Source organism: Scleropages formosus, chromosome 5, assembly GCF_900964775.1.
Source record: "Scleropages formosus chromosome 5, fSclFor1.1, whole genome shotgun sequence".
NCBI lineage: Eukaryota > Metazoa > Chordata > Actinopteri > Osteoglossiformes > Osteoglossidae > Scleropages > Scleropages formosus.
The window spans coordinates 15,025,107-15,037,614 of record NC_041810.1 but is presented as its reverse complement, the minus strand read 5'-3'; the positions used below and the strand labels follow the sequence as shown (position 1 = coordinate 15,037,614).

At 48.6% G+C, this 12,508-nt stretch overlaps 1 protein-coding gene across 2 annotated transcripts in view; it reads left to right on the top strand.

Moving 5' to 3' along the window:
• Window positions 1–12,508, top strand: part of afg2a (AFG2 AAA ATPase homolog A) — an 82,821-nt gene that overhangs the window by 8,338 nt on the left and 61,975 nt on the right. For both annotated transcript variants that reach the window (XM_029252422.1, XM_029252423.1), the window contains exons 10-13: window positions 6,599–6,753; window positions 9,524–9,733; window positions 11,158–11,211; window positions 11,418–11,497. In XM_029252422.1, the coding sequence (XP_029108255.1) occupies window positions 6,599–6,753; window positions 9,524–9,733; window positions 11,158–11,211; window positions 11,418–11,497 (499 nt within the window). The remainder of the gene's footprint in view (window positions 1–6,598; window positions 6,754–9,523; window positions 9,734–11,157; window positions 11,212–11,417; window positions 11,498–12,508) is intronic.

Here is a 12,508-nt window from a genome sequence, read left to right as displayed (position 1 = left end):
TACTAGATACATCTTTCAGCATCTCCCGTCTGAGATCCTGAGCTGCAACCCCAGGACCGTATGCTGACCGCACACTGGGGGTCGGGGGACTTTGTGCCCTCTGCTGAACAGGCCCGCTGTTGCTTCTGTTGGCACTTGGTACTCGAGCCCTGAAAACTCAACTTGGCGACAAGATTTTCCGACTCGAGATGCCCTTTGCGTCGGATGTGTAATAACTGTTGGAACCCATCGTGTTCCCTGCAGTGATTTGTGTGGAGGCCACAGTTCTGCGGCAGTGGTTTTTTTTCTCAAAGGGAACATATTGCAGAGCCGTCGTCTTCAGCAGCATTTTCGTGAACCTTCTGGAGAGCGATAGCGCATCGGTGCTCACCGACTTCCTGTTTTTACCTTTGTATCCGGCTCATTAAACCTTCAATTCCGTCTTTTTACTGCTTATTTCGAAGGATATGAGGGCAGCAGGCAACAAAGCGGTTAAAGCCATTTGACCAAGGCACTTGCCCAGATTTGGTGCAGTAAAAATGACCCATTTGTGTAAATGGGTACATCCTTGTGGGAATCTTAGTGTACGAACCAAACGTTCTAAGTCGGCTCGGGGAAATGTCGGATTAGTTAATGACGATTATTTCGGTGTGTTTTCCTTTTCCTTCCCTCAGCTATTTCATAAAAAGCCGAGAATAACTCCTTTCGGGGTGGGCTGTGCCGCCGTGCCACTTGCCGTTTCCCTCGGAACCGACCCGTTTTTCCGCGTTGCCCTGCGGCAGATGAATCGTGCGCTTCGGCGTCACCAGTACGAGTTAGCGTGCGGCCTCCGTGTGTCTCGACAGAGCTTCCTAAAGAGGCAGCGGGGAGCGACCGGGGAGGGAGAGGCTGTAGGATGCATGGGTGAGGGTAAACACATTTACTGTGGTTCTCCTGCCATTAGGTCATTTTTTTTTTCCCCAAAATAGCTTTTATATATATATATTTTTCTTGGGGGAGAGGATTTAAGGGTCCTTAATTACTATCTTTCTCTCCGTATGACATCTTTGCGACTGCTGACTACAGCCGTCTTCACGCTCCTCCCCCAGTTCGTCGAAGTTTATGGAAAGAAAGATCCCGTCTGATAGAAGCCCACTCTGTTTCGTGTTATTTAAAGACGTTAACAACCTTGGAAACGGCCGAAAAGCGGGGATTTCAATAGCACGTCACGGAGATGAGCCTAAAAGAAAATGGGCGGCGGCCCAAAGAAATGCAGACCACAAAGCACAAGCCGCTATTTGATATAAATCCTGATGGAAAGACCGGAATGACATAAACACTGCTAAATGCTGGATGGTGTTTGGAAAGGCCGACTTCCTTATATAGCGGTGCCGCGAAGCCGTGGGCCCTTCTAAGGCTCGGGGTGACATTTCGGGTCCAACCAACATAAATATCGCTGGATCCGAACGTAGGGTTTATTTAGCTGCTGTGTTTATACGATCCGGAAATGTCCGGCGTCTACTCTTTGACCCTTCTCCTCGCATCCACCTCGCGATGTGCCGCATGCTGAGGGGCGCTGCTCCGGACAGCTGCCGGGTGCCGTAAATACAGGTGCGGGGAGTGGACCGGAACCCAAGGCGCGTGTTCAACGCCGTCCTCGTCTTTCGGACCGTCGCTCTCCGACCGGTCCCGCGCCAGAAGCGTTGCCTGTTTAGAGGTGAGCTCTGGAGAGCTTCAGGTGTCCCTTTGCACACTTCCGGGTGTTATTTTTGTGTTTGTTTTTTCCTGCCTTTGACTGCCGGCCGCGTTTGGGACATTACAGGCGCAGGCCATCCCGTTCGCGTGTCCGGCGTGCGGTTTATTTGCGCGTCCCGCGTGCCGTGCCACGTCCCTTTGGTTCGCTAGGAAAGGATGCCTTCATTGTCTGCTCGCTTGTTTTCCACGGCTCTGCCAGGTGCTGCTTTTTTCCGCTATATATTCGGTTTGTTTCCATATTGCTGGTTTTTTCCTGCCTGCAGTTCATTTTAAACTTTGCATCTTTGTCGCGATGAACACAGTTGGGACCGGAATTCTGTTCGTAAATCAGTTTTTGTTGGCGATTTTGCCACAGTTAATGAAAGTTTAATGTGGATATCCTTTCATTTATTTATGGATTTGGTCCCTTGGATATAACTGTAGTAAAATACCTAAGAAAAAAATACTAGAAATAAAAATCAATTTTCCCTACAAACTCCTATTCGATGCCAGTTATGGATTGATTTATCACATAAACATGTGGGACGCTCCTCGGGAACCCTGGACAGAGCTGTAACCACTGTGGCAGGTGGTTGAATTGATGTGGTCTCTCACTCACGTTCTCTTTTGGTGCTCTTCACTGCCACCTACTGTCTCGGAGGGAAAACGCAGGTTGCGTTTGTTCCACAATAAATAAATAGAAGGGGGTGCGGTGGCGCAGCAGGTTTGGCTGGATCCTGCTCTCTGGTGGGTCTGAGGTTCGAGTCCCGCTTGGGGTGCCTTGTGGCGCCTTGTGGCGGACTTGCATCCTGTCCAGGGTGCGTCCCCTCCCCCTCCAGCCTTATGCCCTGTGTTGCCGGGTTAGATTCCGGTTCGCCGCGACCCCGCTCGGGACAAGTGGTTTCAGACGTGTGTGTGTGTAAATGAGTAGCTTGAGGAAGTGGATCCGTTGAGAAATCCAGTTAGTGACCTGAAAAATACATCCGATCATTTGTGACTCGAGGAGTCACCGAGTACTTCTCTGCATCGTCTTAGCAACCTGTTGCAAAGGACTCCACGCTAGGCTGAAACATGAGTTGAATTTGTCTTGAGAGAAGGTGCTTTCCTGCGAGCCACAGAAGTGACGGTGGGCGCTGAAGTCGTACTCCCGTCCTAACGGCTCCAACTTTGGCGGAGACCTGCCGTGCGGATCCTCTGCGAGGCGGCGCTTCTCGATACAGCCCTGACCCCGAGGGTGTTTACTTTGGAGAGCGGTGCACGAGTGTAGCCTTTCGCTCGAATTGCCTTTTTGCCATCTTTTGAGGAGTTTTGTTTTCCAACCCCACGGCCATGATAACTCCGCGGTTGCTGGGGATGACCCTCTGCAGCGCACTCGCAGCCGGAGAGATGCTATTTCAGGACGCCCTAATTGGGAACATGCGCGGTTGGCGACCACAAAATGGTCGGTTCCAGGCTCCGCTTACCCCTTCTCGAATCATTTCCTAATGATTAAAAGAATGCCCCGGTTTTTAACTCTTTAAGCCGGCTAATATCGCTCAGCGCCGTGTTTTGCAAACGAGCGTTTTGGGAGTTGGGGCCTCCAATCTCGATTCCTTCCAGATTGCCCATGTATTCAAAACATTCCAAGCAAAAAACGGGGGGGAAAACAGGAATCCACATACGGTTCTGGTTTTCCTCTTTTTTTTTTTTTTTTTTTTTTTTTTTTAAATCTTTTTTCTTTTGTGCTAAACAATGCTGCGGATGTTTTATTAACTAAACCAAATGTGTTCTTTGAGATGGCCAAATTGGAAGTTCTAAGCAACTCTGCTCTGCTGTGCTCCACTTTGTCCCATTTGGGGCGTAGCACCTCGGCAACCTTTGGGTCACTCTCATCCAAGAGCAGTGCTGCAGCCTGTGATTCTGCTCATCTCCTTTAAGTCCTGGCCTTACGCAGGAAATCCTGGGACTGATCCAAGCTCCGATCTTGAGGGCGACATCTGGCCCGTCATGGCCTGTTTCACTGCGAGTACTTCTAGGAAAGACTAACACCGAACGGCTAACACTAAACCAGCGGCAAACCCATGAGGGACCTGATGCTGAAGAGTTACGTTTTCCAGTGGTGGATAGTTCATCCCTCTCCATGACTGCAGTAGACCTGGCTTGCACTCTTACCCTGTTTGTGGACGCTGTACTCATACATCCCAACTACAGCCATTTCTCGTGAGATGTAAATGCACGTGAATTCAACTCCTTCGTTTCCCTGATGCTTCTCTACAGAGTTGCTATGGACGGGACGCTCGGCCACCCATGCTGTGTTGAGTTCAGGGGCTGTTTACCCACGATGCCCGGTGACGTGTGTCCGCACCCTTAGTGGTCGGCCACGAAACCCACGTTATTTTGATGAGACCTCTCTTCTTACAGCGCTTTGCTGGCACAGTGTGGTCCTTCCCTTTTGTCACCACCCTCATCTCCCCCCCCAAATTTTTATTCCTTTAAACCAGTCGGTCAGTTTGTGGGACAGTTTGTGGTGATTGCTGCCCTTTCGAATACCGACTCTATCCTTTCTGCCCCCCTTTGAATCCTCGTCAAGACACTAGGCCACTTGTTTTAACAGGGGAACAAGTAATGGTTGGCACGGTGGCACAGCGAGTAGCGCTGCTGTCTCACAACACCTGGGTGATGTGAGAGGACGTGGGTTCGATACCTACTCGGTCTATGTGGAGTTTGCATGTTCTCCCAGTGTCTGTGTAGGTTTCCTCCCACAGTCCAAACACATGCTGTTCAAGTTCACCTGCAGTGTGTAAGTGACAGAGAGAGTGTGTTCCGCTGATGTATGGATGAGTGACCCAGTGTAAGTAGTGTATCTAGCTGTGTAAGTCACCTTGGTGAATAAGGTGTGTGGGCTCATAACACTACATAGAGTTCATTGTAAGTTGCTTTGGAGAAAAGCGTTTGCTAAGTGAACAAATGTAAATGTAATGCCTTAGCGCCGACATCGGTTGATCATGGGTCGGCTTCGGAACCCGTGAGCAGGAGGAGGCCGCGTAGCAGCTTGGGGACGTTCAGTCAGATTCCCTCCCATTGAGCTCCTCCAGAATGGACCCAGGAGTTCTGGCCCTAATGTGATTTAGCTGCATCGATAGAGGGTTGCAGCAGATGTTTTTGTGCTGCTGAAGAGCATTAATTCAAAGCGATAGCCGTCTTATCCGGCTGAGCCGAGCAGTTTTTTCCTTCTCCTTTTTTTCGTGACGAGTGTTGATGTGGGGCTCCGGGGACCAAGCGAGGGCCGAGATGGACCGCCGTGACCCCGCGCTTTGGCCCAGCCATTAATGGTGTTGTTGAAAGTCTCAGTCAGATCCTCAGAAAATATAAACAGGATACAGCCTTGTCTGATTGTAAATCCCCCCCCCCCCGTCTGCATGAGGGAAGCCTGATGGGGATTTAAGTGCATCTTGCTCCGAAACACTGGGGCAGATTGCTCTCTGGAACTGGCCTTGCTTTTGTTTGGGGTAATCAAGGCACTGAGAGGAGGCTGGATGCTCATATTTGCAGCATTCTGGGGTGTTGGCATCCAAGACCTTTTCCTCTGAGTGGGAGTAACCTTTAATAACTCGCTGGACCAAAAATATTTCTCCGTGTAGCAACATTTCCAAACCTTGGAGCTGTTGATGCTGATATTTTTATGGATGATTTGACCTGCGGTGGCTTTTCCCTGCAGTGGGAGTTGCTAAAGTTCACTAATTACTTCTGGGAGTCCCACTGCACACAAACATGTGAATTTGCCAAGCAGGCCAGCAGGTGGTGTGGTGGTGAAGGATTTTTTTTTTTTTTTTCCTCCTAGGTTGAAAGTTTGTTGTTTTGGAGTCTGATTGAGCCCTGATGCTGTACCCTAAAGCTAAGTGCTTAACCTGAATTTTTCTTTTCAAAAGGGTTAAGTGTGGAAAAACGAAACAAAATCATCTGGTAAGCCCAGAGAAGAAATGGATGACAATAAACAGCCTCACGAAAGCTGCTGTAAAAGCCGTGTTTACAGAGAAGCAGCCAATGAGACGATGTTCTGTCAGCATCACACCCAAGCCTTTGGAAAGGGAGACTAGTCATGCGTGTGCTGTCAGCTGCCTGTGTTTGAGCCCATCATAACAGGTCTTTGAGCTCAGAAAGCTTCCTTTTCACAGCGGGGACAAGTACGTTCTCGACTCTGGAGACAAAGTGCTCGTGAAAGCCATCTCCGCAGGACAGCCGGGCAGAGCTCTCCTCTTTGTTGCCGTCCTTCTGTGTAAAGGTTAGCCTGGATTTCCCTGCCCGTGAAACTGGCCCTGTCGTCGCAGAGTTAACATCGCCTCGTTTCCTCTGTACCCTCGACCGCTTTAACCCGTGGTTGCCCAGAGCATATTGTCAGGGAAATTGGCCGTACAGCATAACCCCTCCATTACTATTTTTATTGTCGTTACTTATTCATTTATCTGACGCTTCTCTCCAAAGCGACTCAGTCTTAAGGTACTTAGAGTGATTTACCCATTTGTACACCTGGGTAGTTTACTGCATCAATTCAGGCTAAGGACCTTGGTTGAGGGTACTGCAGCAGAAGCTGGGATCTGAACCCAGGTTCTCCGGTTGCATGGCTTTAACCATTGTGTCACTTAGTACCCTGCGTTCGTGTCTGTTATTCTGATATACCGTTATATTACAATAATTATTCCTGCATCTCGAGGTGCTACGCTTTCTCTTTATGCTTTGTGTGTTTATGAGCTCGATTTGACGTCAAATACTGCGTTTATTGTTAATCACCGTTATTGTCTGGAGATAAGGCTTTTGTAATCACACACAGTGAGTTAAAACACCTGTCAGTGATAACCGTGTGATTGACAGTTGCACCTCATGCTTGCGTTGAGGCCGTCCCCTGTTGACACGAGCTGTTCACGCACAGGGATACACGCGCTGCGGCGGGTGCTCAACAGAGACCCTCATCTGGTGGATGAGCAGGTGATGGGCACCGTGACTGTCACCCTGGAGGACCTCCAGCTGGCCATGTCCCAGGTGAAGCCCAGCGCCATGAGAGAGGTGGCTGTTGATGTTCCCAAGGTGAGCGCCCTCTCGTCGACTGGCTCGTGATTGGACGTGGACACCTTGAGTACTGGTACATACGTAGGTAGATAAACACTTTATTGTTTTCTGGGGAAATTGCACGGTGATTTATTTTTAAAATAAGTGAGCTCTTCCAATTAAATACTTCTAACGATTAAAAACTTATTTACTTTCCCTCCTCATGCCACTGTGCCCAGAATCCCCTTTATTTAGCACTGAATATTTTATAGCAATTTGAATACCTTTCCTGTGAATCCAGAAGCAGAGATTTTACCTTGCACCCATTTAGAATTAACCCTGTTGCAATTAGCTTACACTTTTCAACAAAGTGGCGTTCAGCTCAGAGTAAACAAAAGTATATGAGCAACAGGCTAAAAGCTTTAGACACAGACATAGGATTATGAAACCACAGCTTTTTTTTTGTCTGATACCACCATGTTGTTGGATGACACTACTCAAGTAACTACCTGAAGAAGTGACATTCAAATAGCAAATGCATAGATCATCACAGCAGATAGTGTTTGTCTCGTTGATGAAGAGAAACTGCTCTGAAGGTGACATGTTTGACACCCTTTATGAATGCTGGGTGGGATTCAGCAGCTTCGAAAGACACAGGGAGCTGATTTTACCACATTGCTCCAAAAGCCAGAACCAGTCTACTTCTGATTACTGAACACCTCTGAGTGGGAGCACCAAACAGCCGAAGTTGACTGTGTTATAGGCCGTCCCTTGGACAGTCTTGAACATAAGAACAGCTGCGTGAAGCCAGTGGGTCACAGTGTCCGGTTCTCTGTTCACTAACTTGAATTTCTCCTCCTGAGCTTCCTTGCAGGTGATGTTTGTTAATGTTTAATCTCAGCATTAACCAAAACAAGCATGAATAAAAACATGAAATAAATAATGACCCTAATAATGTGTTCCCCCCCCCCCCCCCCGTAAATGACGGATTACCACAGTTTTATTTTCATTATGAGCTGTTTGGAGAGTGCACATGCAAGGCCAAACACACAGGAAGAGCGGTGCATTACCATCTCTTCGCTAATTGAAAGCAGATCGGACGATGCCGCTCCGTGCCAGTAATCTTGAACTTCCGAGGCTGACTTGAGATCACCCTTGAGTGCTCAGCTTTGCGGCCAGATGCTGGAGACAAAGGAGGGCTTCAGTTGCTCAACCGAGTTGAAGGGCCGGCCGCAAAGGCCGACTTGATTATATCCACATGAGAGCAAAACATTTGTTTCTAATCCGTGTGTGTAACCCACTTCCAGTGGAACTGGACAGGCCTCGGCCAGTGGGCCTTTTTTTTGCTGCTTTGATGAGGCGCTCGAAGGGACACCTCTTCATTTACATCCTCCGAGGGCCCTTGGGTCGCCCTGCGACATGGGCGATGGCGTGGGACCCCTCTCTCAAGGATAATTGGATCGCCGTACCTCTTTCTATCCACCACGTTTGTTGTTTTGATAAAACAGATCTTTGCCTTCGTTCAAAGCTCCAGCACCGTCTCCCCTGCCATGACAAAAACACACAGACGCGCACGCGCGCGCACACAAAGAACCAGACTGTCTCCCCAAGCACATCTGCACACCTGTTTGGGCTGTTCCTGTAGGCTGACGGATTTACAGCACAGGAGCAGGTAGCGGCAGCGCCGAGCCCCAGCAGTGTGCAGCGCCGCGCCGACCTCACCGTGTGGTATTTACAGTATGTGGCCGCCCGCCAGCTTTCCGTGAGGTGCTCTTTACGCTTGAGAGGGCCCCCGGTGGCCTGCAAATTGTCACCAGGGGAGATTATGAGTGTGTGTACGTGCAAGGGTGTCAGTGCTGGGGTAGGGGGAGGCCGGCGTGGCCCAGTCGCGACGCCCTCCCCGAGTTAAATCGGGCAGGCCAGGATCCGTCTCTTGCCCGTCAAAGTGATGGCTCTCAGCAGACTCCCCCCTCTCCCCCCTCGCTCTCGCTGCTTTTGTATGCCGTGCTCTCGCTGTCCTGTTGGCGATCCGCTGCTGTTGCTCATGTCTCCGCATGTTTTTCCCCTCTTTCTTTCCACTTCCCTTGTCAAAGTGTCTCGACTAGCCTTTTCCAGATAGACTTTTATTGCATCTGAGGTGCAGATTTCCTCTCTGTTTGGAACGGCGTGCGACCCTGCCGACCTCAACCTCGGCGACAGCGGGAACTCTCGAGGCCAATACACGTGAACACGCATGTGTTTCGTGAGCGCTGTCGTGTCGCTGTGCTGGCAACGCTCACAGGGAGCGCTGACATTCCTTCAGGCGCTTGGAGCGTCTGATTCCGGCAGGTCGAGGCCCCAGCTGTGGTTATGCAGGATGACTCACTGCGGTGTGACTCGTCGAGGGCGCGTTACTATGTCCAAGGCTGAGGATGTTTTGCCCTGACGCCTGCCCAAAATCCTGCTTACATTTCCATTAACATTTATCAGCTTAAATTAATTTCACCACAAAACCTAGAACCAACAGGTGTTCAGTGTTCCACCACCAAGCAACCGGAGGTGGAGGAGCTCAGCGCTTTTGATAGGAATTTGGGAAGTATCAGGTCCTTCAGGTATCGGTGCAGATCCTTTGTCTGTCTTGTGTACCACGGCCATCGTCTGGAACTCGATATGGGCAGCTACAAGAATCCGGTGGGAAGCGCCAAGGAGGTACTTAAGCAGCAAGTGTGACGATATTATCCTGTAAGAACTGTGAAGCTCGTGGTTGATAGATAAGTGTCTGTGTTCTGTGTCATATCTGGATCACAATCGCAATTCTTTTTCCACCTAGGTGCGGTGGTCTGATGTGGGGGGTATGGACGACGTTAAGCTGAAACTGAAACAGGCTGTGGAGTGGCCCCTGAAGCACCCCGAGGCTTTTTCCCGTATGGGTATCCAACCCCCGAAGGGCGTCCTGCTGTATGGTCCCCCTGGCTGCTCGAAAACCATGATTGCGAAGGCCCTGGCAAATGAAAGCGGACTGAACTTCCTGGCAATCAAGGTGCGCAGTCTTCTGTGTGCTTCTCTGATTTTTTGGACTGGATGGAAATGTGGACAAGTTACTCAAATCCATGGTTTCTGTGAAATTTGAGAGCCAGGGATTCTGCCCCTGCCCCAAAGTTCCTTGGAAGTTTTGGATGCGAATAGCACAAGAAACAGCGAAGCAGAACTGTGGTGTACGGTTACCTTGTTGTTTCCTCCTTCAGAGGAAATTGAATAAAATCAGATGAACAACCACTGACTCCAGTTAATAAAGGGCAGCAGTCAGCTAGAAGCCAGCATACATAAGGAGAGATGAATAAACTGTCTGTTAGTCTCGTTACCTCTGATTTACCATTGTGTTCTAATCAAAAATGTTTTTTTTTGTCTTTTTTAGGTAAGTACTAGTTGTAAATATTTCTCTGTTCAAATTTGTTGCTTGTGGGTAGCCTGGCGTTTTGTCGTTCCGTTTTCCTGGGCCTTCTTGCCCTCTGTCTCCCTGCAAACCTGGTTTACTGACTGGCGGTCCATGCTGTTCGGTCATTCCCCCTGTCACCTTGAAATAGTTTTGCTGCACCCCTAACCCCCATGTTGCCCCTGGAGGTCTGCCTGGTTTTCACACCCCTTAGATACTCCATGGTCATCTGAAAGTTATATGATGGACCCCTGGAGAGACGCATGACAGATTCATGACACCACTACTCAGCAGGCTTCTGATCAGAAAGAATGAAACTGTGTTAGTGGCGGTCCAGCAGAAGACCTCATGGACCCACAAGATGTGTTATGGCTTTGGAGCAGAAGCTCGGAGTAGCAGTCCTTCTCCTTTGGTCTAACATTGATATGTTCCACAGTCCTTGGAAGGTGTGAAGAATATTGTGCTTCAACTTCTCACACCTAAAAAGTATTTCTGTGGAGCAGAACAATAAATAGCGAGTTTTTGCCTCTCTATTAACATCGGCTTTTAATAGAGTTAAATTTGCTTTTACCTTTCTTATTGACGTCTGACATTTTTCTCCAAAGTAACTTAAAATGGGCAGAATAAATGAGCCATTTATGGAACAAGATCATTTGTGGCATATCAGTTCAGTGTAAGCACCTTGACTGAAGGTATTATACAAGCAGGCAGGAACCAAGCCTAGGATTTTTGTGTACAAAATGACACCTCTAACTGCGACGTCACCTGCTGCTTCAAACATTACTCCAGTGCTAACGTCTTTACACAGATCCATCTGTAAACTATCTTCATCGGGTTTTTAAAGCGATGTAAACTGAAAATGAACATAGCAGCTGATCAGGGAGCAGCAGTTGCATAGCAGCAAAAAGTAAGCAAACGGTGATATAATGGACCTTCTAGTAGACGATCGCGAAAAAACAAACAAGAACGCAAACTCAATTCCGGTCATTTCATGTAAGGACTTTGAGTCTCTTTCTCCCTCTCTCTTCCAGGGCCCAGAGCTTCTCAGCAAGTATGTGGGTGAGTCGGAGAGAGCTGTCAGAGAGGTAGGCAGAGCTCAGGCTTTACACGTCTTTTCCCACATTTTTGCATTTTGATCATATAAAGCTATGTAGATGTTATGGCACAAAGGTACAATTGCACAGATACAGCTGTGAGGGGCGTCTCTGTTTACATGTTTGAGCAGGTTTTTATAAGTACGTGCAAATGCACTTTGGTTTACCTTCTGCTCCCACTACTTTTCTGAACGCAGGTTTTCAGGAAGGCCAGAGCAGTAGCTCCTTCCATCGTGTTCTTCGATGAAATCGACGCCCTTGCCGTGGAGAGGGGAAGGTAGGCTCGCTGTCACTGCAACGTAGCAAATGTTTTTGCGATACCTGTTTGTCTCGCGGCGTAGTCACCGCTCTCAGCTGCTTTCCCCTATCAGCAACATCCTGGGTACATGGGGGTGCTTGCATGTGACCCTGGAGCATGGTCCAAGGAGCACAGTTACTCCCCTCTTGGGCTGGGAAAGGAACATCTGCACTGGAGAGTCCCACGGGGAGCACGTGATGGGGGTGCACAAGCGCTCCATTGTGCAAACCGGTCACAGATGGGGAAGAAAAATGGGAAGCACGGTTCCCAGTAAACCCCACTGAAACGAAATGGTGTGGGAACACAGACAAAACAGATATCGCCATCGCCTTGCTCCTCAACTTGATTGGACACGGCCCAGAGTCTACAGATGTGTGTTTGTGTGTGTTTTTCCCCTCCTCCCCAGTTTTTAAGATTTAAATCAAATCTTGAATTACCTTTAAGAGTGATCAGCAAGGCTTAGGTCTGTCTAAGAGAGCATTAAAAAGAGTTATATTTAAGAATCCTGCTTATGAAAGCAGGATGCAGCAGCAATAATAAACAGAACTGTCCAGTGAAGCTGTTTTTGCTTTCACTGTCTTGAAATATGACCCATGTTTTTTCTTATATCTTTTGCCCATCCTGCGGTTTTAATAAGGACGTCAGATTAAATCCATGTTTGTTGAACTTCCAGTAGCTAATCAATCTCCGGTTTCATTTTGATTATGGTTTTTCCTGCCCTCGGTGCATTTGCTGCGCACCATTGGCTTTCCGTTACTGCACCCATCCGTAAATTATAGATACTGTATAAAGCTGACGTGACAGAAAAAGGTTTTTACTCTAAGTGGTAAGTTTACCCATTTTTACATACGGGTCATTTTTACTGTGTCGGTTCGGGGTAAGCGCCTCGTTAAAGGGTACTACAGCTGGATTCGATTCCATCGGCAGGTGGTATTCGAACTCAGGTGCTTCGATTGCGAAGTTAAACCTCAAACCGCTGCGCCGCCTGCA